Source organism: Magallana gigas, chromosome 6 (genome assembly GCF_963853765.1).
Source record: "Magallana gigas chromosome 6, xbMagGiga1.1, whole genome shotgun sequence".
Taxonomy (NCBI): Eukaryota; Metazoa; Mollusca; class Bivalvia; order Ostreida; family Ostreidae; genus Magallana; species Magallana gigas.
The window spans coordinates 51,000,426-51,027,485 of NC_088858.1; the positions used below are offsets into that span (position 1 = coordinate 51,000,426).

The 27,060-nt window shown below is 33.8% G+C and overlaps 1 protein-coding gene across 2 annotated transcripts; it reads right to left on the bottom strand.

Annotated features, from left to right (window-relative positions):
- Positions 1–1,818: 1,818 nt before the first annotated feature.
- On the bottom strand, positions 1,819–26,895 carry LOC105335121 (uncharacterized WD repeat-containing protein alr3466). 2 transcript variants are annotated; one of them, XM_066088537.1, is made up of 22 exons: positions 26,620–26,895; positions 24,738–24,828; positions 22,401–22,488; positions 21,969–22,065; positions 21,724–21,832; positions 21,565–21,633; positions 21,267–21,335; positions 20,930–21,113; positions 20,653–20,746; positions 20,445–20,543; positions 19,725–19,815; positions 19,392–19,599; positions 18,855–18,951; positions 18,526–18,665; positions 17,463–17,513; positions 16,182–16,307; positions 10,334–10,386; positions 10,018–10,119; positions 9,544–9,730; positions 6,568–6,683; positions 3,835–3,928; positions 1,819–3,626 (listed from the first exon to the last, which is right to left on the bottom strand). In XM_066088537.1, the coding sequence occupies exons 1-22, from the start codon at positions 26,720–26,722 to the stop codon at positions 3,390–3,392; spliced, it is 2,505 nt and encodes an 834-aa protein (XP_065944609.1). In that variant the 5' UTR covers positions 26,723–26,895; the 3' UTR covers positions 1,819–3,389. The 2 variants fall into 2 exon arrangements, with proteins under 2 accessions (XP_065944609.1, XP_065944610.1); XM_066088538.1 differs by lacking the exon at positions 17,463–17,513 and having other exon boundaries at positions 26,620–26,894.
- Between the last annotated feature and the right edge of the window lie 165 nt (positions 26,896–27,060).

The window sequence follows — 27,060 nt, forward strand, 5'->3', positions numbered from 1 at the left end:
CATAACTTACTATGGTGACTTAAAATCCCACTAGACATGAATGATGTCAGTCTTAACTGTACACATACGCTGGCCCAGTGACTGGGCGTGGTTACTTATAAACGTACAAGATGTGAAATTTTCTTAAAATATATGGAGACCTATGACCCGCTCGTACATTTCGGGTTTTATCAAATTATTTCAGTTATATATTTTCCGAGGTAATTTCATTATCATTATATATTTAGGGTTTTAAGATTGGCAACAGACCTAATTTTCATTTAAAAGAACAAAATTAATATTTTAGATAGAAGGAACATGCACTAGTTGCAAGACATTGCATTTACACTACTTATATAGCTACTGGTACATCGAGGTTTACTTTGTAATTAATTGATTCTCTCCTTTGAAAGTTATATGGAAAAATAAAGTTGATTATAGACAAGGAAAAAAAACCAAAAATAAAAAATAATTAATGGACACATAAAATCAATATGAAAAGTAATTTTAACAATATTTTTGTTATAAATTTACCTTCATCATGAAAGATATAAACTATGTGATGAGTTACATTTTGTAATTATTATTGTTATATTAGTATGATATATAGAAGGAGACGGTAAAATCTCTTTAAATATATACGATGTTCCAAATGTCAGATCGCCGAGTGAGTTTTAATATATGTATAAACTCTATCTAAATCACTTTATAATTTATTTTCTTTCCTTTCCTATATTTCTATTTAGTCAAACAGTACCTGCTATATATGGAATACTATGCTATAGTTTCTCAGGGAGACGAAATTCCGCCATTGTCAGAGGAAAATGATGGGGGAGGGACTCGCGCTTCTTATATGCTTATTTTCAAAGTTGCTTCCATTTTATGTTGCATGTCTATACAAATTCCAATTCCTGAAGTGAGCTTGAATACCCCCCCCCCCCCCTCCTTCCCAACAACCAAAATTCTTAGCTACGTGAACATGTATGACTACACTTCAAAGTCTCCCACTGTGTCAAATAAAAACTACATATAGACCTATGTACTCTGTATAAAATCTATCTGCATCACCTACCAGCTGCTTGACACCCGGCGTGGGATTAACAGGATTAATGCGGATTAGGGCGTGTGGCTCAGTGTATACCAGCAGGTCTGTACTCATATCTCCCCACTAACTGGCCAGGTCAACAGTTCAGAAGATCAATACCCACGGTAGTTGTATATACCGGGTACACATTTATTTATATACATCAATGCATAAGGAACAAACACATATTCTCTTTATGGCGCACAAACAGGAAGATTTGATACATCCCAGTTTGATATATTTGATCAAAATCCACACATTAACCCAATATGTGTTATCAATTTCTTTCAAAGGTTTAACAGTTTAAATGGAAGAATTAAGTTCATTATAGATACAATTGTAAGACAGAGTAAAAAAACCCCAACAACCAACGATACATATACCTATGATACAAGAGGGAACTATCTTTACTGTAAGTATATAAAGATTATCTAAGGGGTAATTCATTTTTCAAACAAACTTAACACATTCATGTTACTAGCTTTATTCAATAATCAAAAACCAAGATATTTCATCCTTATGTTCTACAGAAGAGATGGCTTCATATTATTTCTGTTTTTTAACTTCCATTTTGGCCCCTCCTTAGGGTGATATGTGATAAATTTGGGTGAAATGCAGTGATTTTAGACCAGGAGATAACAATGAAACAAGTTAATTTAGATACAGCTCACTTTAACCTTCTGTTCAGGTGAGCTGAAACCCAGGAATAAGTGACTAATATCAAATTTATAAAACTAACAAAAAGAAGAAAACTATGACATCATATAAATTTTAATGAAAGCAAAAATTGCACAAAATAAACATTCAGAATAATTATTCAAGGATTGATATACATGTATATGTTCTTTGTATCAATCAATAAGACACTTTTTTCTCTTCAAAGACTATCATAGATGCACATTAGAGGACGGATGCACCAGTAACAGATTCACAATGTAACAAAAATGTGTGTTAAGTTCACAATTCACAACCCTGATAAATGTTGATGGTCATGGTTAAAGTTTTGGCACACTGATCTTCATCACATTCAGTTTATTTTTAACCCATATAATCATTTTGTAAATTTGGGTATTGCTTTAATTAAGGATAGTCTCAACTGAAAAGAATCCACTTCTTTTAAAATCTGTCAGCCATCAATACCTTTTTAAAGTATTTCTAAGTATAAACACATTCATCATCTAAATAAAGGAACATACAAAAAAAAATAAAGTCAAGAAATGCATGAAAATGGCAATCACATAAAACCGATTCCAAACACTGAACTACTCTAGCGCAAACTGGATGAATTACATCACTGTGGTGCAGACTTACGCTATTATCGTAAATATTTGAATTAATTACAATAATCTGAAAGGAATACGACAGTCACAAACTGTCCCCAAATTCTTATATACGTAATGAAAGATATTTCTGCACCTAACTACCAATTCAATAGCAACAGCATGCCGTATATCAAGATAATTAACAAATTTCTATTTTTGTTGGTTTCTTACTGTTTGTATATGTGAGAAATCATCATAAAAAGTTCTTTACTCCATATATACCATTCTACCTGAGAAAACTTTTATAGCAGGCCATTAATTCTTGGAACAAGAGGAGACAGAACTGACAATAGGCAGTGAAAACACACAAAAACCAACACAACTCCTCAGGAATCTATGTCTAAGAAATACCTCCTTTTAAGTTATTTATAACATATTAGTGGAACGGTGAACTAGTTGGAAACAAGTATGGACAATATGTGAACACACAGTCTGTACAAGAGGAGCTCACAAAATCCAAGAGCCCGTGTCACACTGACTAGAGACAGGTGTGGGAAAACGCACAAATACCGCCGGCTTACTCAGAGTTACTTCTGGACAAAAATATATTCGAGACTATACATATTGATAAAAAAAATTGTACAATGTACATAACATATATATATAGAACTATGAAATGTAAAAAATGAATAAAAAGTGCTTCTATACATAGAAATTATAAAATAAAGACTTTGTATGTAAATAAAATACTCTTTGATAGCATATAAAAGAAGATGATGTTTACAAACTAATTTTCATCTCAGAAGCCCTTCAACCCTGGAGGTAATAAAAACGTAAAATGAAAAGTACACAAGTATATGATACATAAAACACATTGATCTTAAAAGACTGCTTTGCCTGACATAAGTTGTACAATCAATTTTTAGCATTCAAATGAAGACAGAATCACAGATTTAAAGCCCTTTAAGTCAAATTTTGGCATGATTAAATTAAATTAACTTCTTTACATGCAGCAGGATCTGTTATCACAATAAGATTATGGCACACATGTTGATGATGAAGAATCACACCTCTTCAACCTGTAAATCCTCTTCATCTTCTTCAGGAATCTTTGCCATCTCTTCTTCGCCATCAATGTCAGAAAACGCCACTTTTTTCTCTGATCCTGAGGTGGTTGGCTTATCACCATCTCCAGAGTTCAAGGTCATATGTTTGTTATCATTCTTTGGAATCACCCTTCTCTTTGGTTTTTTCCAGGCATTCCAAACTCTGATAGTTTGGTCCCAGGAACAGGAGACATACTACAAGGAAAAAGGTCAAGCATAAAAAGAAGAGTGTATAAAAGGTCAAGGCCATAACTTCTGACCTTTGTCTTTAACTAACCATAAGAGTCTGTAGGGATTAAATGGATATTTGTTAAATGTGTTTCATTTTGCATATTTAATTCAATACAAATAAAAGTGTTATCAAACCATTCCTCTTTCTGTCTTCAAAGTTCACAAACTTTACCTGATTTCTTTCTGGAATGTGGATGATACTTCTGACAGCATCTATGTGACCAACATTAGTCTGGACCAAGCGGTAATGTTCACAGTCATATACCCTGTAACAGTAAATGAACCTGGCTAAAAAATCATAAATCAAACAATAAAGTTTACAGCCATTTACAATCTGAGTATAAAGACACTTGGCTTTAGACCATGAGCCAAATGATATGTTAACAATCTCCAACCTTGTAACAAACAACACACCTGGCTACTATTATGGTACTTATTAGGTTTGTTACTGGTTGACTATAGAAATATATCGGGTTAATCAATCTCATAGATGGCAAGGTGAAGCCAAGCCGTCTATGAAATTATCAGCCGGATATATTTCTATAGTCAGTCAGTAACAGTAAACGATAAATAAGCTAGACTACAGACCATGAACCAAACAATGATGTTCATGAACCAACCAATGATGTTCACAGCCATATATCCTGTAACAGTAAATAAGCTTGGATACAGACCATGAACCAAACAATGATGTTCATGAACCAACCACTGACGTTCACAGCCATATACCCTGTAACAGTACCGGTAAATAAGCTAGACTACAGACCATGAACCAAACAATGATGTTCATGAACCAAACAATGATGTTCATGAACCAACCAATGATGTTCACAGCCATATATCCTGTAACAGTAAATAAGCTTGGATACAGACCATGAACCAAACAATGATGTTCATGAACCAACCACTGACGTTCACAGCCATATACCCTGTAACAGTACCGGTAAATAAGCTAGACTACAGACCATGAACCAAACAATGATGTTCATGAACCAACCAATGATGTTCATGAACCAACCAATGATGTTCACAGCCATATATCCTGTAACAGTAAATAAACTTGGATACAGATCATGAACCAAACAATGATGTTCATGAACCAACCAATGATGTTCACAGCCATATACCCTATGACATTAAATAAGCTTGGATACAGACCATGAACCAAACAAAAATGTTCATGAACCAAACAATGATGTACACAGCCATATACATGTACCTTGTAACCAAATGATACACCATACAAGGCATACATACAATAGTTGTTTTACTTTAATACCATGAACTAAATGACAAACTACAAATTTCAACAAAGCTTGCTACAGACCATTAAATTAAATGTTAATGTTTATTGTCAAACATCCTGTAATAGTAAACAACCCTTCATATTGATAATACCGTATATCAGGTTTTTTCCGCATGTATCCAATTTCCGCTTTGTTCGCGACAACTTCCAAATCGCAGAAAATATATCAGTGTAAATTTGATACAAAGTGTTGTTCCTCTCTTTCCTTAAGAAGTAAACAGGTATGTAAAAGTAAACAGGTATGTAAAAGTAAACAGGTATGTAAAAGTAAACAGGTATGTAAAAGTAAAATGAACTGTGTTCAGTAAGTTTAGAGGTAGAAATTGCGGGATCGGAGGACAAGCGCAAGATAACAAGTATGTAAGCCTCGTAGTTTATTTAATAATATATTGACAAGCTATTAAAATGTTCATTTCTTGCGTAAACCGATGTCTAATTATACCTGAACTACTGGTCTATGTAACGGTACATGATCTTTTATCTAATATGACTGTTTGCGTCTCTGAAAATAATAATCGGTAATCATTTAACATTAAGGAAATGGTGTAAATGGTTTAATTGTCCGATTTTTCATTATAAAGAAATGCAATTCAAATACGTTAACCCTCTTACTTCACAGGTTTAAACAATCTTGAATTATATTTTCACTATGGCTTTGAAACAGTGAAAATTTGATTCGCATAAATTTTATATACCGTTCTAGGTTCTGAATCGCGGAAAAAACATGACGCAGAAAAAACCTGATATACAGTAAATCAAGTGATTATAGCTGGAAAAAAACAGTATTACAAATTTGCAAAATGCTATTTTAGCTAAAAAACAAAATTTTGATGCTTACACTAAATGTAATGACTTGTAATTAAGTCTTCATTGCCCTTTTTTACAAACATTTTAAAGAACATTGTAAAAACATTCCAGTTCATGACAAGTAATTATAAGACCTCATTTATGTCTCGTAAATATATGTCAAGCAATTTATAACCTGACATGTCTACTCAGGACACAATGATACATCTACCAAAACCCCTTGTACAGGTATTTGCTTTGACAAAAAAAAATTTGATACGAAATGGTCGCTGAAAATGCCTTAGGAATTTGTTTACCTACACAAGTTAAAAGTGCAGTAATTAGGATGATGATATTCTGTCTGGCATTCATAAACAGGTTCTAGAGGAATTAAAAGTACTTCTTTTATAAAACTCCTCTGTACAAAGGTGATACAGTGTAGGAAATGTTTTCCCCTTGGTTACAAGAGCTGGACACTGTTTTTATGGTTTCCCAGAAAACATACAGGTTTTCCTTCTTATTCTACCTACACAGGCATTCTACAAAGAAATATTTGTACATGTTTTGTGAACCAATGAAAATATTTCCGAAATGTTAATGTCCACTAGACACCACACGAATCAGGTATCTCTATGTAACATGCTCAGTGACATACTTCATGCAACCACATACGCATTGTATTCGCAATAAAAAGAATGCTTTATCACTGGACAAAGTGCGGTCAGAAGGCGACTTCATGGTGATTGGTTAATGAAGTTTGGCCGTCACATTGACCATAGAATGACACAGGATGTACGGTACAATCGTACTTACCTGATGGTGTTCTGTATACCAGCTACAATGCTTCCATTCAGCTTGTCTATACACATGCAACAAACTCCTCCCTGTGCAGCCAGAATTTGCTCGCATTCATTGAGGCCACTTCCAGACTAAACAAAGTAAACAGATTAATTAATCATTGAATTTGCCCTCTTTGAACTAATATAAGATTGTTTTAAAATTTTAGGTCAAAATTTATGAATCTGGTTAAAAAAAAAAAATACTGCATGCTTCAAGTACACAAATGAAGACATGAAGGTCCAACATTTTTTGATATTTTAAATAATAAAACTCAGAACATAAGAACGTATTCATATTTTAGCAGCGCAATTATCAATCACATGTAAGCTGGCGAAATCATGAAATAAAGTTGTGGCTATTTGTAAAAAATAAAGAAAATTTTGCTAGGATAATATGTGACAAGAATATCTTTTAACAATACTTGACTTTGACCCGTGTGTGCACAGGTTGACATTGCATATGATATCGGAAATTTACAAAATAGATACATCAAAGCTATAGAAATAATGCCTGTTTGGGAGGGTAACAGTTGAAATAGACACCCCAAGGAAACCAATGTCAACTGACGCGAAGCGGAGGTTGACAATGGTTTTTGAGGGGTGTCAATTTCAACTGTTATCCTCCCAAACAGGCACTATTTATTTTATTATACTGAATGTCTTAATTTTAGTGAATTGTTTACTGCTTTTATACAGAAATGACGTTACGCGCATAATTTATGCGCATGTAACAATTCGTTTTATTATACTCTCATGTTAAATACTGAAATCTGATTGGTTTAGATGCAGTTGGTAATCCATTCTATTACCCTCTGTGTTAGCAACACACTTGGCAACGGGTAACACAACGAATTGCTACATGCGCGTAAATTATGCGCATACGGTTAGCCGTAGAATTCACTTCATTTCTATAAAAAAGCAGTAAAATTTTCTCTAAAATTCAGACATTCAGTATAATAAAATAAATAGTGTCTGTTTGGGAGGGTAACTTTTGAAATTGACACCCCTCGAAAACCATTGTCAAACTCAGCTTCGCGTTGGTTGACAATAGTTTTCTTGGAATGTCAATTTCAACAGTTACCCTCCCAAACAGACACTATTTATATAGTGTTTCCCATTGCTAAGTGTGTTGCTAACGCTGAGGGAAATAGATAACCAGGATTTAAGCCTACAATAATGCTATAAATTAATTTCACTACATTCTGTTTTGTTAGAATAATGAAACTGTGTCTCGAGACAGGCTTTCACCACAGTTTAAATGCCTCCCATATACCCGTAATGTAGCAGAAAATTGCAGAATCGCTCAGAAACGATTTTGGGGAAAATTAATGAAACTGCATTGAAAATTACAGTCAAATCATTCATTACAAACCATGTTGACATTCGCAACTCTCTGTATTTTTCATATTAAATGCACTGAGTTAGAGTTACATTTATTTGATGAACAGAATATATATAGCAAATTTCCAATGAAAATTTACACGCATTTGTATTATCGATTCTGAGTTAATCTATGCAAATGTGATATTGTGCAAACATAAACTAAAGAGCCTCCCATGATTTAGCGTGAATGTAATGCACATGCGCAAGATTGTAAAATCCAGATGATTTCCGGAATTTTTAAAGGAATTTTCGTTGATATTTAATAAGCGAAGCTTGTTTAAGAAAAAATAAAAACATAGGTAATCTTCAAGTACCAATTGTGTTTAGAATATATAAAACAAAAGACAGCACTCTTCCGATTTCTCAGTATTAAAGCCCAAAAATCTGAGTCTATTATTTTTATATAGCAGTATACCGGTAGATAATAGGTCCATGTGTATGTGTTATAGCGGGATGTCTTACTAAGGAAGTCAATATTAAACCAACATGTATAATCAATGTATGTTGTTTATCTATGTAAAGTCAATTCTTGTTATCTCTAACTAAAATCCAAGAAACTGAGATATTAAGGGTAAAAAACATAAAGAAACATTGCTTTAAACTATTATATATGAGCATACTGTAGTTTAATTATTCCATATCTTTGATGGTTAATTGAAACTTTTTAAATCACAAAAGAGACTGTGGCATATTAAAAAGCTCAGGTATCTAAGATTTTTTTCACAATTTTGTGACTTAGTTACCCCCCCCCCCCCAGATATACATGCATGTTATGTTCAAGTTTTGTGTGAGAACTAGTAAGAAAGAAAGATCAAAGAGAGTTGTTAATTACTGTGAAAATGTATTTATCATATGCATTGTTTAGACACATGCAGGCTTTCTTTGTGGGTGTTTTATGCAAGCTGATAATGAAGAAGGATGAGTAGAAATGTCGCAGTGGGGGACAGTCAGGTGGTCAGGGCTGAGAGTCAAGGTCACAGCAGGTGTCAAGGCCACATGGTTAACACATGGTTTTATGAGGTAGAGTTTGGGCTCAGATACTGTAACATCATACTGTGCTTTCCTTAAAAGATATAAACCCTAAGTGAGAAATAACTAGACAACATTAAAATGGTGACCTGATCAAAGGGCCCTGCTTAACTAATGGACAATAGGATGAAAAACATTTCAAAGTGAAGAGTATATATGCTGTTTAAAGGATTTTGTGTGATCCAATATGACTTTAACACTTCACGTACAAACACCATCCAAGGTCATTGCATACTTTCTGATCACAGGCACCATGTGGGTAATGTATGAGCCAGATTGGACAAAAGGGAGAGAATATATGCTCCCTTGACAAGAATTTTTCATATAATTCTGCTTTGACCTTAACCCTAGACCTTGAAACATAGTTCACAACCACTGCAGTTCCTTTACTTAAAGGCACTCTGTGGGTGAAGTATAAGCCAGACTGGGCCAAGGGGTGAGAAAATATGCTTTGGTCATTGATCCCTGATGGACACACAGACAGACGAACAGACAGACTGTAATTATCACAACATTGATATCATTAATTAGAACTGACCCAAATTCTAATGGTTCCGTCCTCAGATCCCGTTACCCACGATCCTTTGCCATGGATGTTCCAGCGTACACAGGTGACCTCACCCTCATGACCTTGCAATGTGTTGACCAAGGTCATTTTAGCACCATTAGTGGAAAATTTTCTTATATATACCATCTTATCACTGGAAGCGTAGGCAAATTCTTTGCTAAGAAAGAAAATTTACAACATTGTTTATAAGTAAGGAGATATTGCCGAAGTTAAAGAGTAAACTTGGAGATCCAACAGTAGGTCTATCAGTAAGAAAATTAAAGTCTAGCAACATACTGATCACTAAAAACATACTGTATTAAGACGAGGAAACTCAATTAAAATATCAAAATGTATTTCATTTTAAACTACTGAGTATGTTACATGTCAAAAGTTCATCAAATTATTTTAAACAAAACCTCAGTTTATCTTTGACTTGTTCATTTTGAGAGTACAGGCACTCACTGTTTGGGTGAGTAGTCCATGTCCAGAATGACCCCATCACAGGCGAACTCCAAACTCTCATAGGAAGCACCAGGGGCTGTGTTCCGGAAAGTCCCTTCCAATCTAAAAATAGAACAGCAAGCTCCTGATAAAATCATTCCACATGCATCAACCGAGAATTCCGTGTCTAAGTCTAACAGAGTATTTCTATCATAAAATTAATTATATTCCAAACAATCTATCATCAATCAAATACTAGTAGTTAAGGAATAAAATCCCATGACAGTAGAGTGCTAATAGGAATGTAATCCCTTCAACTCCTACTCCTGTTACTTACGTTCCCTTCTCCAGATCCCAGATACAGATTCTCTTATCCCAGCCTCCACTCAGCTGTACAAAGGAGAAAGAAATTCAAATAAATTAAACAAGAGGCCCATGGGCCACATCGCTCACCTGAACAGCAGTTCCTTGTAACATTACATTTCGTAGCATATGCTTTTTCTATTTTAAACATTGAACCCCTTTCTGGGGACCCAGTTATGGTCCGAGGTTTATGGTTGGCTTGAACAACATAAACAGTAACATAGGAATGAAAATGTGTAGCACTGCGGTAGGACCGCACGTACACAACCTGAAAAACTGAACGTAGCAGAGTTCCACTTCAAGAGAAATAACTCTCAGACTGTACAGAACATCAAGAAAGATAACTCTTGGTTTCACTACATTAGAGTTTACACAATTTGAGGATCCTTGCATAATAATCTCAGAAACTGTAGCATTATAGTTCTCGAGAAAAACTTTTTAAAAACATTTTCAATATATCTTTCTATGTTAAACTTTGAACCCCTCTTGGGGCCACAGTATTAGTCCAGGGCTAAAGTTTTAATTATTTGGAATCTACATTATTTAAAGATGCTTGCATAGTTATCTCACAAGCTGAAGCATTATAGTTCCCTAGAAAAAGATTTTTCAACATTTTCCCTCTATATTTCTATGCTAAACTTTGAACACCTCTTGGGGCCCCAGTATTAGATTGAGGTCACAGCTTTTATAATTTCGAATCTACACTATTTGAGGGTGCTTACGTAGTTATCTGACAAATTGATGCATTGTAGTTCTCGAAAAGAAGATTTTTAAACATTTTCCATATATACCGGTACTTCTACATTTAACTTTAAACCCATCTTGGGTCCCTAGTATTAGTCCAGGGGTCACTATTTTAAAACTGTCGAACCTTCATTATCCAAGGTTGTATGCATGATAGTAATCTCACAAACTGAGGCATTGTAGTTCTCGAGAAGAAGATATTTTAACGTTACCTTTATATTTCTATAATAAACTTTGACCCCATCTTGGGGCCCCAGTATTGGTCCTGGGGTCACGATTTTACCAATTAGGAATCTATATGAGCGAAGGCATAGAAATTCCACAAACTAAAACATTGTAGTTCTTGAGAAGAAAATTTTTAAACTTTTCCTTTATGTTTTTTAAAATGTTTAAATTTTGAACCCCTCTTGGTGCCCATCAATTGTCCAGGAGTTACAATTTTTTGAATCTACATTATTTAAGGATGTACATGTATGCATAGTAATATCCCAAACAGTTGCACTATAGTTCTTGAGAAGAAGATTTTAAAACATTTTCCTATATATGTTAAAATCTAAACCCCTACTGGGGCCCCACTTTTTGTTCAGGGGTCACGATTTTTACAATCTTCACTATATATACAACCGTTTGTGTATGTATTGGCATTTTTGGTGAAGTGGTTTTTGAGAAGAAAATTTTTAAACATTTTTCATATGTAGTTCTATGTTAAACTTTGAACCCCGCCTGGGGCTGCAGTTTTGATTTGAGGGTCACGATTTCTACAATTTAGAATCTTCATTATACATACAAGCTTTTGTGTAAATATTGGCATTTCTGGTGCAGTGGTTCTTGAGAAGAAGATTTTTTAAACATTTTCCTAAGGTATATCTATGTTAAACTTTGAACCCCGTCTGGGGCCCCAGTTTTGGTCCGAGGGTCACGATTGTTACAATTTAGAATCTTCACTATATATACAAGCTTTTGTGTAAATATTGGCATTTCTGGTGCAGTGGTTCTTGAGAAGAAGATTTTTTAAAAATTTTCCTAAGGTATATCTATGTTAAATTTGAACCCCGCCTGGGGCCCCAGTTTTGGTCCGAGGGTCACGATTTTTACAATTTAGAATCTTCACTATGTATACAAGCTTATGTGTAAATATTGGCATTTCTGGTGCAGTGGTTCTTGAGAAGAAGATTTTTTAAAAATTTTCCTATGTATTTCTATGTTAAACTTTGAACCCCGCCTGGGGCCCCAGTTTTGGTCCGAGGGTCACGATTTTTACAATTTAGAATCTTCACTATATATACAAGTTTTTGTGTAAATATTGGCATTTCTGGTGCAGTGGTTCTTGAGAAGAAGATTTTTAAAACATTTTCCTATGTATTTCTATGTTAAACTTTGAACCCCGCCTGGGGCCCCAGTTTTGGTCCGAGGGTCACGATTTTTACAATTTAGAATCTTCACTATATATACAAGCTTTTGTGTAAATATTGGCATTTCTGGTGCAGTGGTTCTTGAGAAGAAGATTTTTAAAGACATGCACCCTATACTTACTGTTTCGCAATTATCTCCCTTCTGAAAAGGGCTGTGCCCTTTATTTTTACAATTTATAACCCCCTTTCCATAAGGATGCTTTGTACCAAATTTGGTTAAATTTGGCCCAGTGGTTTTTGAGAAGAAGTTGAAAATGTGAAAAGTTTACAGACGGACGGACAGACAGACAGACGGACGGACGGACGGACGGATGACGGACAACGGGTGATCAGAAAAGCTCACTTGAACCTTCGGTTCAGGTGAGCTAAAAACTTAAGGGTTTATTAATAATTTACCTCATTTGCTATAAATTTTGGAGGTTTTGACAGTCTTACTTTCAGAAATATGATTGTTTTACAATTTCTGCAATCATACTATCGTTCTTTTGAAGAACTAATTTAAAAGTTATCTTTGTGTCTATTTGGCCCCATCGTTGGATACCCACGGGAGATTGCATATTTTACTTATCACCTGGTGATAAGTAAAAAACGTGATCATCTGTGGGTATCTGTTGACATTTTTGCCCTAACTATGAATGCCATTTAGAACTACATTTTTAAAAACATTTTATTTCATTACATATCAAGATATACAAAACAATGAAATTTTAATTAACAAAACACTTATTGATAAATAAAGGACGCTATCACCGTGGGTATCTGACAATGCTAAGATCTGTGCATGTAGAGAATTGTCAGAGTATGAACATGTTATTCAGAAAATTTCAAACAAACATTATCAAGAAGGTTGTTTGTTCATATAATCTATAATCTTTATAATTTGGTAAGAGGGGATGTAATGCTGATCATGTTGCAGACACTACTTGTACGTGTCATTGTGTCTGATTGTTACTTACAATATCCACAGAGGGACATCTTGTTGTGAAATTCAACTATTACTACATGCAGCGTCTCATGGCCACTGATATTGAAAAACGTAATGCTATGGTCATACAAAAATAACATACATAAACGGTCTTATTATTTGTTATTGTATAGGGTGGTGACACCACAATTAAATACAAGTGTTAAAATTTAAGAATAATTAACAAATCAGATGATTTAAAGATTTTTTTGGACATTAAATGCATTTTAAATCAAAAACAAATTGAGAACCCCTGGCACCCACTGGTGATATGTCCATGGAAAATTCCCCCTGTGTCACTTAATATAGTGACTCAATGATATAAGTAAGGGACAAGTAGTCTTAAAAGGTTTGGTCATTAACAAATGACCCTCCTAATCATTAATTCATCACGAAGTACTATTACACACTAAAGGCATTTCTCTGTATGCACTAGAAATGACAGCACATCTATTTATTCATGCAGCGTACTTTGTAGCAAATGAGAAATTAGTGTAATAGTTACCTTTGAATGCATGAGCAATATAAAAACAAAAAACAAATTGTTTGCATTCGTCAATCACGTTCATGCATAGCTGATTAGGTTATGTTTGTTAGTGTCAGGTAAACTTTCACATAATCTCCACAAAGTATGAGTCATACTCTCTCTCTTCTTTTTTTGTCTTTAGGGCTGTCGTTATATTAGGAGGTATCTATTTAGAGCTTGATATATCCAACACGCCTACAATTTCTATAAATAAACTATTTCTTTTTTAACAAAAATATATCATCACACTCTTGCTAAGGGCGTTTCCTTAATTTTTTCTTCCATTAAACTTTTGTGCATAGTATCATTCATTCCTGCATATGTTTAAATTTCTTCAGAGAAAAAAATTCCATGACCTGAACATGATTGACTCACTTTCATTGATTCATTATACAATTAACAATTTCATTAATTCCATCTCATTAGCTTAACTATGTTTTAATCACGTGTGCACAATTCTATTAAATGGATTATATAAATTAAATGATGATTTTTTTTATTTTCTAATTTCTTACCTTCAACTAACTCAAGGTACCTCACTACACCCAGACTTATACTTTTTAAGGCACTGTCACAGGATGGCAATTTAAATGTTTTGTTAAATTGTTTATATTGTTTAATTCGGTTGTATATCGTCGTAGCTCAGTGGTTAAAGTATTGGGCTTCTGAACCGCAGTTCATGAGTTCAAATCCGCCTGGAGCTTTTGTTCATGTTTACTGAATTACTTTTTCGAAAATGTAATTTTTCATCCAAAATTGCACATTTTTTTGCTTTTGACTTAAATTCATAATCAAGTAATTTTCTGCTGATTTGAGAAAATATTTCAAGGTGTAGTGAGCCACCTTAAGGATGCATGACTTTAAATAATCAAATTGGAGGTATAAACAACATTTCACTCAACTATTAAGGATACTGTTTGGTCAACAAATTACCCATCAGATCTGCTTCAAACTTTTAAAACAGTTGAACTTTGATATCTCGAACACTGATATCTCCAATACAATGGATGTGTCAAAGTAATTTGTAATTACCAACCACTTAATTTTTTAATAAGTTTCATATAGTTTGAGATAACAAAGATTGACTGTATAATATTTTTGGCCACAAACTATCATATAGTGAAAAAAAATCCCAAGTGTTTTAGCATTCAGACAATATACAGAAATGGAGTCGGACAGACAAAGTGTTTAAAAATGGAATTCAACATGGATTAAAAGGTTTGGGGGGGGGGGGGGTAATTTTTATTCTTACAGTGGGGTTCATTGCACCAATAATAATACATTTATTCCGACCAACAGACAAACAGATGTAGTGCAGAAAATATTCTCAGTGTTTTGGTTCTAGCAAGGAATGGAGCCTAGCAGAAAGAGTACATGTATATGAATGTATGGTCAAAGTATAATCTTCACTACACATCATGTTAATCTCCTTCTCCTATCCTTCCTCAAGAGAAGAAGTACTGGTAGATTGCCACCCATTATAGTAAAGATAAGGTTCTACTTGTCTAGCTCTGCAGACAAGTTGTTGTACTGACTAAGGCTTTACTCATTTAACCCTGGAGACAAGTTGTACAGACTTAGATATAAACAAAAGACCCTACTCATCTAACCCCGCAGATAAGTTATTGTACAGACTAAGGCTTTATTCATCTAACCCTGGCGACAAGTTGTTGTACAGACTTAGGTATAAATATAAGACCCTACACATCTAACCCTGGAGACAAGTTGTTGTACAGACTAAGATATAAATATAAGGCCCCATTCATCTAACCCTGGAGACAAGTTGTACAGACTAAGATATAAACAAAAGACCCTACTCATCTAACCCCGCAGATAAGTTATTGTACAGACTAAGGCTTTATTCATCTAACCCCAGAGACAAGTTGTTATACAGACTTAGGTATAAATATAAGACCCTACACATCTAACCCTGGAGACAAGTTGTTGTACAGACTAAGATATAAATATAAGGCCCCATTCATCTAACCCTGGAGACAAGTTGTACAAACTAAGATATAAACAAAAGACCCTACACATCTAACCCATGAGACAAGTTGTACAGACTTATATATAAACATAAAGCCCCACTCATCTAACCCATGAGACAAGTTGTACAGACTTAGATAAAAATATAAGACTTTACTCGTCTAACCCATTTTATTGTTGTTGTACAGACCAGATATGTCGTGTCCATCCCGTGCTCCTTGCCGATCACCACCATGCTGGTAACGCAGCTCATGTGTTCCGCAAACACAAACTTACAGACAAAGCCCGCCACACGATTGGTCACTGAATCGCTCTCCTGTGTGTCAGAAAAACAATTACATTTAGTTACAGACTGATCCTGACTTTATTGAATCAATATGAGAAATCATCTTTATCTATATATATATATATCTTATCTGATATTTTCTATCATCATGCAATGAAATTTGAAGTAACAAGAAACATTTCTTGTAATATCTTTCTATAATATTTACTCCTTTAATAACAAATTAAGATATTTTTTTTTTTTTAATCTGGAAGAAAAAATTATATCAATATTAATAAGAGCAGAAAAACCAAAAATCTCCATTTACAAAAGCAGTCCAAAGAAAGATAACTCTAGACAGACATCCAACACCAGAGAAGAACATCAATATAATAGGGTTGCTTTCCTTTGTCCCATTAACCTTCGTAAATATATTTATATATATTCTTTAACACAATTATATATGAACTATAATATAAAAAAGACATAAACCCAGACCTAGGTAGGTTTAAAATATCAATAAAATTATTGAACAATCACTATGATATTAAAGATATGAATTTTTTGGTGCCACCTTTTCACCTGAAGGTGTAAGTAACCACCAGAAACCAAGTCTAAACTTTATAAAATTCCATTACTCTCTGTGCTATCTTGGTCACTGCTCAACCTTCAATGTATATACATAGACATTCATTGAAATATCTAACAAAAATTCTACTTAAATTTACTTTATATGCATTCATGTGATATATATTATTAATTGCATAACATAAGCACTACTTTATGTGGTAATATAATGTTTTCTCATTCTTGTGAAATAAAAAAGCATGTGTAAATATTTTCCCATGAGAATTTTCTGCTTTGCAAGTATTGAAGCCTAACAGATGTGCCTTATCCTATCAAAGGCATACAGCATAGAACAAATGACATTATCTTTATAAAGCTGCATTTATAAACTTCTGTGGAAATCTAAAAAAAAAAAAGATGAAAATCTATCTAAACACTCTAGAATGAAACAAATTAGTATAATCCTATTTGATAATAAACAGGGCTTAAAATAAAAGCATTTAGAGTTGTACATAGCAGATCAGATAGCTTGTTGAGTGGGTCAGACATAGAAATCATTGATATAACAAATAAAGCTGGAGACGAAAGTTAGGAAAAAATGGCAAAAAATAGAGTACTGCACTCGGTTATAGAGAGTACCGATTTAACACTGCTTATTTCTTCTTCCTCCTCGTCAGCTGTCTCAACCTCCTTATCAATAAACAAGACGCTCATTTCAGTCAAAATCAGAAATTGTTAACGTAAATCTGGACGTCTGGAAATTTCTGTTTTTTTTATTTGTGTTTTTCTGTTTTATTTGTGTTTTTTGAAGTCAACTTAAAATTTTTTCAATTGACTAAAATTTTCCTTTTTTGATAAATATAATGGAAATTGAGAGAGAAATAAGTTCAGAATAATTTGAAGATTTCGAAAACAAAATTTCAGCTTCATGCTTGCTAAATAATCTAAGCTTTCATTTCTTTTGTTAACATCAAACCAGATTTATGTACAGCACAATGGAAAGAGCTGCATATAATTGTTTAAAAAGCACAATGCAAACTCTTATATACATGTATACCATTATTATAAGCAGATTTTAACACTTAGAAAAAAATAATGCTATTACAAGAGAGAAAAATAAATGGCATTGTAGAATACATGCATTACAAAAGGCTGAATAGATGCATGAAAAGGACTGTATTGATTAGATTAACAAAGTTTAGATTTACAGAGGTTTGAAAATTGCATCAGATTACACAGACAGAGAAAACTGGCAAAAATGTGTATGCCTGACTATTTATTACACATAACTGTCATACATGCAGTGCTTCGTTTTCATGAAATGAACTTGTAGGACTAAGTGGATGAACCAATTTCAATATGAGTGTCTTATGAACGGCTTACAATTATAGTTGGAGTGTTATAGCTTAATGTTTTTTTCCCCCAACAATTAACACACATGGGTATATAATTTGATAACAAGACTCCTGCTTACAAATGTATTAGAAAAAGTATTGTACTACTAATAAGGTAATTTCTTTTTACTTTGTTGCTTTTCAAGACCCACAAGCCCAATTTATTTTTGAAAAGTCTTGAGAAAAAATTGATAATTGACGTTGATAAAAAAAAAAAATGGCCTCATGTTGGAGATGAATGTGTCAGATCAATGAAAACTGTGTGTCGGACGGGTCATCAAAAACTGACAGATACAAGTGGCACCTACCAAGGTGTTGGGTCTGTTTTGGGGCAGTAGCTCAGAGTCTGGGTCCAGCAATATGCTATACTTAGCCACCAACTTCTCCATATCCATGGGTTTCATGTCCTTCAAAGCTTTCACTGCGTCAGAATCAAACGCCCACACATCTAAAAAAAAAATCAGAGGACAGCTTGATTGGAAAGATGCATAATTAATGAATGAGAAGTGAAATGGTATGGAAAATGATTCAAACAAGAAAACGATTAAAGATCTTCAACAATTGCTTTATATGTCAGATCACCATTTACTGTATCAAAGTAACTCCTTTTGTAGTAAAAAAAAAGAAATGTAGTTACAGATATTGCTGTCTTCAGATGCAGCTATGATGTAGTCAAATCTCTCCACGAACACTATCTTCAGTATTGTTGTGTTTGGATGGTTATGAACTGATGGCTATCAAAAAAAGAAACTCAAAGTAACTATAATCAAATAATTGCTTGAAGCAACCATAATGTGCTCTGACTCTGCTTGCATAAGCTTGTGTTACATTAACAATTAACTGACTGTCATTAAGTCAGATATTAACAGATATCAGATAACAGAAGATTATTTAGATCACATGTATCTTAATAATCAAATACTATAGATTCCTATTAAACACTATAAATAAATATCTGTGTAAAATTGCAAAAAAACATTCCTCACAGAATTTAAAATCTTACTTATATTTATCAAACGATGCAAACTATATGAATTATAGAAAGGTTTGGTGCTTGTGATTATACATATTCTCATGATTTGGTACAATTCTGAAATTGCAAGTACTTAAACGTAAAATAAGGAATCCACATTATTTAAAAGAAACACAATTTAATTACTACCCCTGGCCTTACCGGTGGTATCAGTGGTTTGTTGTAGGCGTAGTGACTTCTGACATTGTTGATTTTCTGTTTGGCGGCCTCTACTTTTGAGGACTGTGTGTCGTGGTATAGCTTGGAGGGCGACTGGTTGAGCTGCTGTTCCAACAATAACTCCCTGGCCTTACTCCCCACTTTCTTCTGTTTCTTTAGTTTGTTGTCACTCAGCTGATATAGCTCTTTACTGAAAAACAAAAACAAAAAGGAAAAACATAAAGTTTACTGGCAATCTATCTAAGCTGAGGTCAACTGCAGTATTGAAATGTTTTAGTGAATGAAGAGGGAGATAACTCTTCCGTAGACACTGACCTGTACATGAAATGATTGGACTGCATTCTTTCCCACTTAATGATCACACCTTCATTGTCTCCAGAAAATATCAGAATAGGAACCTTCTTAGCTACAGGTGACAAAATAATGTAGATTTTCATTAAAATAATTGATCATGTAAATATTTTAGAGTTTTACATCAAAGTTCTTTTAGGTGTTAACTTAGAGACTTAAACAATTATAACAAAAGTATAAAACCCTACCATAAAAACACTTAAAACACTCTAGATTACTGGGACACTTACAGTACTGTAACACAGACATAAATTGTAACACAGACTCTTACTGTAACACAGACTCTCTCAAATACTGAAATACATGTACTTACTGTAACACAGACACTTACTGTAAAACATAAACTGCAACACAGACCCTCTAGACTACTGGAACACTTACTGTTACACAGACACTTACTATAACATAGAGATTGTAACACAGACACTTACTGTAACATAGACACTTACTGTAACATAGACATTGTAACACAGACACTTACTGTAACATAGACACTTACTGTAACATAGACATTTACGGTAACATACTCTCTCGATTATGGTACTAAAATACTTACTGTAACACAGACACTTTCTGTAACACAGACTCTCTCCATTACTGAAATACTATTACACAGACACTTACTGTAACACAGAATCTCTAGATTACTGTAACAGAGACACTTACTGTAACACAGATACTTACTGTAACACAGACTCTCTAGATTACTGGAACATTTCAGTGCAGTGATACACCCTGATGGATTGTATTTCCAGACCACTAAGTGTCGTCTACTTGTTGATGCTAAAAAGAAAATTTTCCAGATTATAATACATTGAAAGATCTAGGTCCTCCCTGCAATGTACAAATCTAGGTCGATCTTCCCTGTTATTTACAATTCCAAGCTACTGACCTATTACTTCATTGAGCTCCGGGATGTACTTCAGAATCTGAAGCTGGTATTTCTCTTCTTCCTGTTGCTGGAACGTTCCGATGAAATCAGACACCTGCCAATCAGAATTCATTTGTGCAGAATAAATTTTTGTCATGTCAAAATATTACAGAAAATTTATTTATCAAAACATTTGTGTTAATAATTACCGGTGTGCATAATCTGTAGAGTACTAGTTCATTTTTCAATGTATTATAATGTAGCTAATCAACAACTGCTACTGTATTTATCAACTTACGTTATCCCCTGATTTAGGGTCAAACAGACTGGCATAGGATGTCCCCCCTGCCACCCACACAGTCTTGTTACGTGGAACATAGCAGATCCCAGATATGGTGGCCAAAAAATTGTCCAGTTTATGAGTGAACTTCCCATCAATGGACCAGATCTTCACTGTCTTATCAAAAGACCCCGTCATCAACCTTAAACAGAAGTTCAAACAAATCAAAGGGCCCAAATGAACACTCAAAAATCATTCAAGCAAAGACTGCCTTTTAGTTGAAAATGTTTTAGCATATTGTATGGTATACACAGTCAATCTCATAATAACCAGCCAAATTTTAAGTTAGCCTCACCACTGATTATTTTCATGGTCTTTTTCCAGCCTCATACAACATATTCCTGCATCATGAGCTTTTGGATGCCTTAAAGTATATAACACAATATTAAACTCATAATGGTACTCATTCATTTGATCATTAAACAAAAAATACAAGTATATTGAGAATATTTGTACTTGTATGTTAAATTTGTTTTCTACAAACTCCTTCTAAAATGGCATATACCCGGTATATTTGCAATGCTTAATTAGAATTCTATATCATTTATCCTGAGTTGGAGACATGAATCAATGGTGATTGAAAATCTGCTTACTGATGAAGGGGAGCCAGGCTGTTGTCGCGAGTGTAGGAGGAGTCATATATCACTATCTTCTGGTCATATCTGTAACACAAATCCAAAACTATACAGATAACTTTGCTCACAAGTTTCTGTAAATGTACTAAATATGAAGCTACTTAAGCGTGGTCTTACCCTGCAGAATAAATTCTTGACTCATGGCACAATATACAGCGCACAATATCTGTGTGCTCCCGCGCTATGTACAAAACCTCTGTGTTAATGACATGACCAGATTCTTTGTCTAGAATGAATAAAATTGAATATAAAATAAAACAAAAGAACAAAATTGAATATAAAATAAAACAAAAGTTATAACCGTATGAACTGAAATAGTGGGAACAGAGAGAATAGTTATAGTGCAGTGTATTGGTACCAACCTTCATCAAGGTCGTATACACGGACGCTGCCATTGACACCACACACTAACTGCTCACGTCGGTAATTAATGGCCATACAGTACACAGGCATACCAATCTACATTGAAAAGTACAGGGTCAAAGAAAGAAGGAAAAGTGTAAAATTTACTCATCTACATTGAAAGCCGGTCAAATTTACATATCTACCAGGTATATAAAAAAAATAAATTCACAACTTCATATCTGAAAACATCATCGGAACTCACGGGTTTCTATCCGTTACACTGCTTTCAGAAAATGCTTTGAAAGCAGTGTAACGGATAGAAAACCCGTGGGTTGCAACGATGATCTGAAAAAAAATATTACCAATTCAGAAAGCAAAGATAAAAGTAAAATGTGTTTTCAATATGCTATTTTTTCATAGTTTAATTGTTTTTCCCTTTGTTTACATACTGGTATTTTATCACACACAGTTCCTCCGGTGGACCAAGCTATAATATTCCCATCATTAGCAGCTGACAACATCAGTTTGGGACTTGCCCTAAAAATATTCAAAACAAAATATAAAATGAATATTTACCTGTAACTAGTGAACCTGGGTTAATAAATATTAAAACAATGCTATATGAGATACTGTAAAACTGTGCCAATCAAGTTTATGGAAAAAATAACCCCAACCCACCCTCTCCTCGAAAGGGAACCTCAATATCAAACAAGTGAAAAGCTGTCAATGTGACAGCAAACCGGGTTTTCTTCTATGTGAATTGTATCCAATCCGTATCCGTATCCAGTGAAATGGAGTACCCTCAAGCAATATTTTGCCAAAAAATGACTAAGTTCAAAAGCTAGTATTTTTTTCATAAATTATTGGAAATCAAAATCCTAGTAATATGCACACCTCTGATATAAGTACAATTGATCTGCAAAAGAAAAACTTCCTATCTTGATAACTGTAGGAGGAGTTATCCGTATGAGGGTACCCTATATGCAATATTTTGCCAAAAAATGACTAAGTTCAAAAGCTGGTATTTTTTTCATAAATATCGGAAATCAAAATCCTAGTAATATGCACACCTCTGATATATGTACGATTAATCTGCAAAAGAACAACTTCCTATCTTGAGATCTGTAGGAAAGGTTATCCATACAATGAGGGTACCCTATATGCAATATTTTCCCTAAAAATGACTAAGTTCAAAAGCTGATATTTTTTTTTTAAAAATCATTGTAAATCAAAATCCTAGCAAGATGCACACCTCTGATATATGTACAATTGATCTGCAAAAGAGCAACTTCCTATCTTGAAAACTGTAGGAGGAGTTATCTGTACAATGAGGGTACCCTTTTGGCAGCCGCTCGCCCGCCATTTTCACCATTTTAATAACCGGATTTTTCCGTTGGAAAACCCAGTTAATAAAACTGTGATTATATGGTTAATTCAGACAGAAATGTTTGGTTAAATTTCATACAAATTTGTTGTTGGTTAATGCCAATGGTCATTTGCTTGCTGTATGGACTCACTATTCAAACATTTGCCAGTGTCCTAATGACATTCTAAAACTTGATACAATGTATTAATTTCTTAATCAGATCAGCTACCCATACCGGTATATAAAGTTGACCAGTCCACTTTAAATCCAATTAACATTGAATTTTTAAGTTTGGTTATGATGCTTTGTGGTTCTTTATCCAGATTTGAGTTGATATATTGCATACACAGCTAGAGTTTTGTCATATTCATTCCTTTCATTGTAAAGCTACCGGGTAATCTCGCTTCAGGTTCTTCACTTTAATGGATTTGTGGGAAGAGATTAACTTGTTAAACTGCTAAGTTATTGCCCAAGGTGTCCACATTTGTGAGAGTCTCTGACTAGCATTCCAGACAAACTGTTTGTTGTACATATACGTACTTCATTCTTGGGAACAAATCTCCATTAAACCTTATACATGTGTCACAAAACTTTGAGCCTTTGACAGATAAGACCTCAGGAGGTCTACTGTCCACTGTCAACATTAAATCCTCATCGTCAAAATTCACAATCAAAAACCAAAAGCTGCATTGTCTACCTGGAATTTCTTTATCAACAGTAACAATACATGTACATATAACTGGAATTTTTCGCTGTTGTAAATTTTGCATTTTGCTTCCAAATTAGGTACATGTATATTTAATTTAACAAATTTTATTTTTTGTGATTTGAGATTAATAATATATTTAGGAATACTGTATATCATAAAATTCAATGTTTTGTGATAAATTGTTTTGCAATTAAAATGATACCTCAAAATTTAGCAAAAAGCATGCATCGCTCGGAGAAAAAAAAGTGATACAACAAATAAAATATATTGCAGATACTGGATAGGCTTTTGCAGAATCTATAGCAGAAACCATCAAACTACATAAATTTAGGCAAACATTATATGGAAAGAAAATGTACAGCCTCCATAATACATGTATTGTTGATAGTACATGTACACTTACCAGAAGATAAGTTACCCTTACCAGAGGAGTGAGAAACCTTCCTGAAGATTAAATAACCTTACTGGGTGTATTCATTTGCTTCCTCCAGAACTTGTCCCGAATATCTCCATTGTCTACCTGCTATTTGGAAAGTAGACAATGTAGATCTACTGGAGACCTCCATACTGCAAACGAGCAAATTAGGATTACTCTTGCAGTTCTCCAATCAATCGACCAAACGAATACACCCCTCAGAAGAGTAAGTAACTTTATTGAAAGTATAAGGTTCCTTAAAAGAAAAGTAACCTTCATATAATAGGTAACCTTACCAGAAGAGAAAGTCGGTCACCCATCCTTTGTGTTCATATGCTGTCATCACCAGCTTCCCCGCCTCTGCTTCCCAGAACTTGATCACACCATCTAACAGTTGTATAAACAGATTTACATGTAGTCTAGAGCGTACGTATCAAATAATTTCAAATCAGGCGTAATTGTTGTACAGTAATTATATGATTATGTTTCAGTTTTGTTTAGGGCATGTTTACCAGTAATTATATTTATTGCAATTATTGTAAGCCTACTAGATATATATTGCTAACTCCTTTTTATAATTTTTTGAGCAATGCTATAAGTAATGGACATATGAAATAAAATGATTTTGATTTTGATGTGTCATGCAATATTGTTACTAACAGACAGTATCAGAATTCTAAAAAACCACAGGTTTTCTTACTATATTATCAAATAATCTTACAATCGTTTTCTGCAATAAAAGCTGTATTAAGTTGGACAAAAGCTAACCGATTCCATGCCAAGTGTCACAGAGTGTATGAGCTTTCTCTAATTCAGAAGACATTAAAAGTCTGCACAGTCAAAGTAACTGTATCTTATGTGGAGTTTTACATAAGTAAACATGTGGTTTTCATTCCCGTGTTTACTTCTCCTGAATGGTGACCTTTGTTATTTGTCATTTAAAGGAAGCTGTACTCAAACAATGTATACTCTCTTTACACACCAGTGAATGACTTGTTTGCAAAATTTTTAAATCTCTGTATTAAAGACTTGTTATTTTAATATTAAGATGATTTAAAGGACGATCACTCTTCAGGATAGCATGACAAACTACACAAAGAATTTAAGTACTGTGTACATATTTCAATCTCACGAGAAAGAAAGTTAGATAAATATTTTGTTTAGTCAAGCCATGCAAGATTCCAAATCCCTATATAATTTATATCAAATTTCATGTGTTGTTTCAAACACTGCTGTTTTAAACATTAACAAATAATTCATTTGCAAGTGATTTTTTTTATTGATCTGACAAAGGCATTTAGATTAAGTTTCGCTTTAAACAATAATTGAACTAAATTCATTCATTATACTTGTAACATTATGGCAATCAACAGTCTAAATTCAAAGAATTCTCAAATTATTATAAACAACCGGTAATTTTAGAGTGTTTAGTTTATTAGATATTCCACTCCTCTTTATTTATCTTATTGCTATACAGATAATGGATTTCTAATTCACCTTTCCATATCTATCTGTAAATTAAACAAATAATATTGATTGAATTAATCATTTAATCCAGAAACTTAATGAATCTATTTATTCAAGGACAGTAACTCGTTTACAAGTTTTCAGCGGTCTGTTGTGTCATTTACAATGTATGGATTGGTACAAACTCCTATCTCTTTATCCAGTAACTTTATAAAATATGTTGATATTGGTCGTATTTCTATTCTCATCTCTCCTCGAGTCCCCGTCTTCGACCCTTTATTTAAAAAAGTCTCTAAATAGCACATTTTTCTGCATCGTTTTTGTAATAAATTTAACACACTTACTTCATCGAATTGAAAAGAACATGAAATGAAATTCTGATGACAACTTTATAATCTTCTTGCTAAAATGGTAAGCAATGTAGGACAGTTTTTTGTTTCTATTTTCTACTAAAACCTTATATATGAAAAAATAAATATCTGATATTGAATTGCAAAGAGACTTAATAAGGTTGTCGTTAAGATTTCATCACACATTTTACTTTGAGATTATTTGGCCTATAAAGGTTTATTTAAAGGTCTTCGAGAGATACAAATGTATAGATATTTATCATTACAGTAATAAAGCCACACTCTTTTTGTATGAATAACATTGCAGTGCAAAACATTCCAGCTGCAATCAACACTCAGTAACCCCCAGCGTTGGTCCTACCTTCACACCCTATCAAGATCTCTCGTCGTGCCGGGTTGTATCCGATAGCAGTGAGCGCACGGGTGTGCGTGTCCCGCAAAGTGTAATGCTTTTCCATCGCCATCTTTGACAAACAATAAAACGCAAACCATAAATTCAAGCTTTACAGAGTCTTCATGTTTAGAGATGCGAATAGTTTATTTCCGGAAGCACTGAACCACAGCCTCTTTCACCCATTAATCCCATGTCAGTTTTACCGCCATCAATGTATTTCTTGACAACAACTACTTCCGGTTCGGAGAAACGTCATTAATTCGGCCGATATCACAGTCGTTTCAACTTACGCAGATAGTATTTTTTAAAAAAAATCAAATAAAGAGGTCACAGATAAGTGACTGAAATCTGCCATATATATATATATATATATATATATATATATATATATATATATATATATATATA

Coding starts and splice junctions, on each gene's coding strand:
- LOC105335121 (XM_066088537.1), bottom strand. CDS start 26,722: ATGGCGATGGAAAAGCATTACACTTTGCGGGACACGCACACCCGTGCG. Junction 21,833..21,968: donor TGTATACGACCTTGATGAAG/GTTGGTACCAAT, acceptor TATTCATTCTAG/ACAAAGAATCTGGTCATGTC. Junction 18,666..18,854: donor ATCTGAAGACAGCAATATCT/GTAACTACATTT, acceptor TTTTTTTTTTAG/ATGTGTGGGCGTTTGATTCT.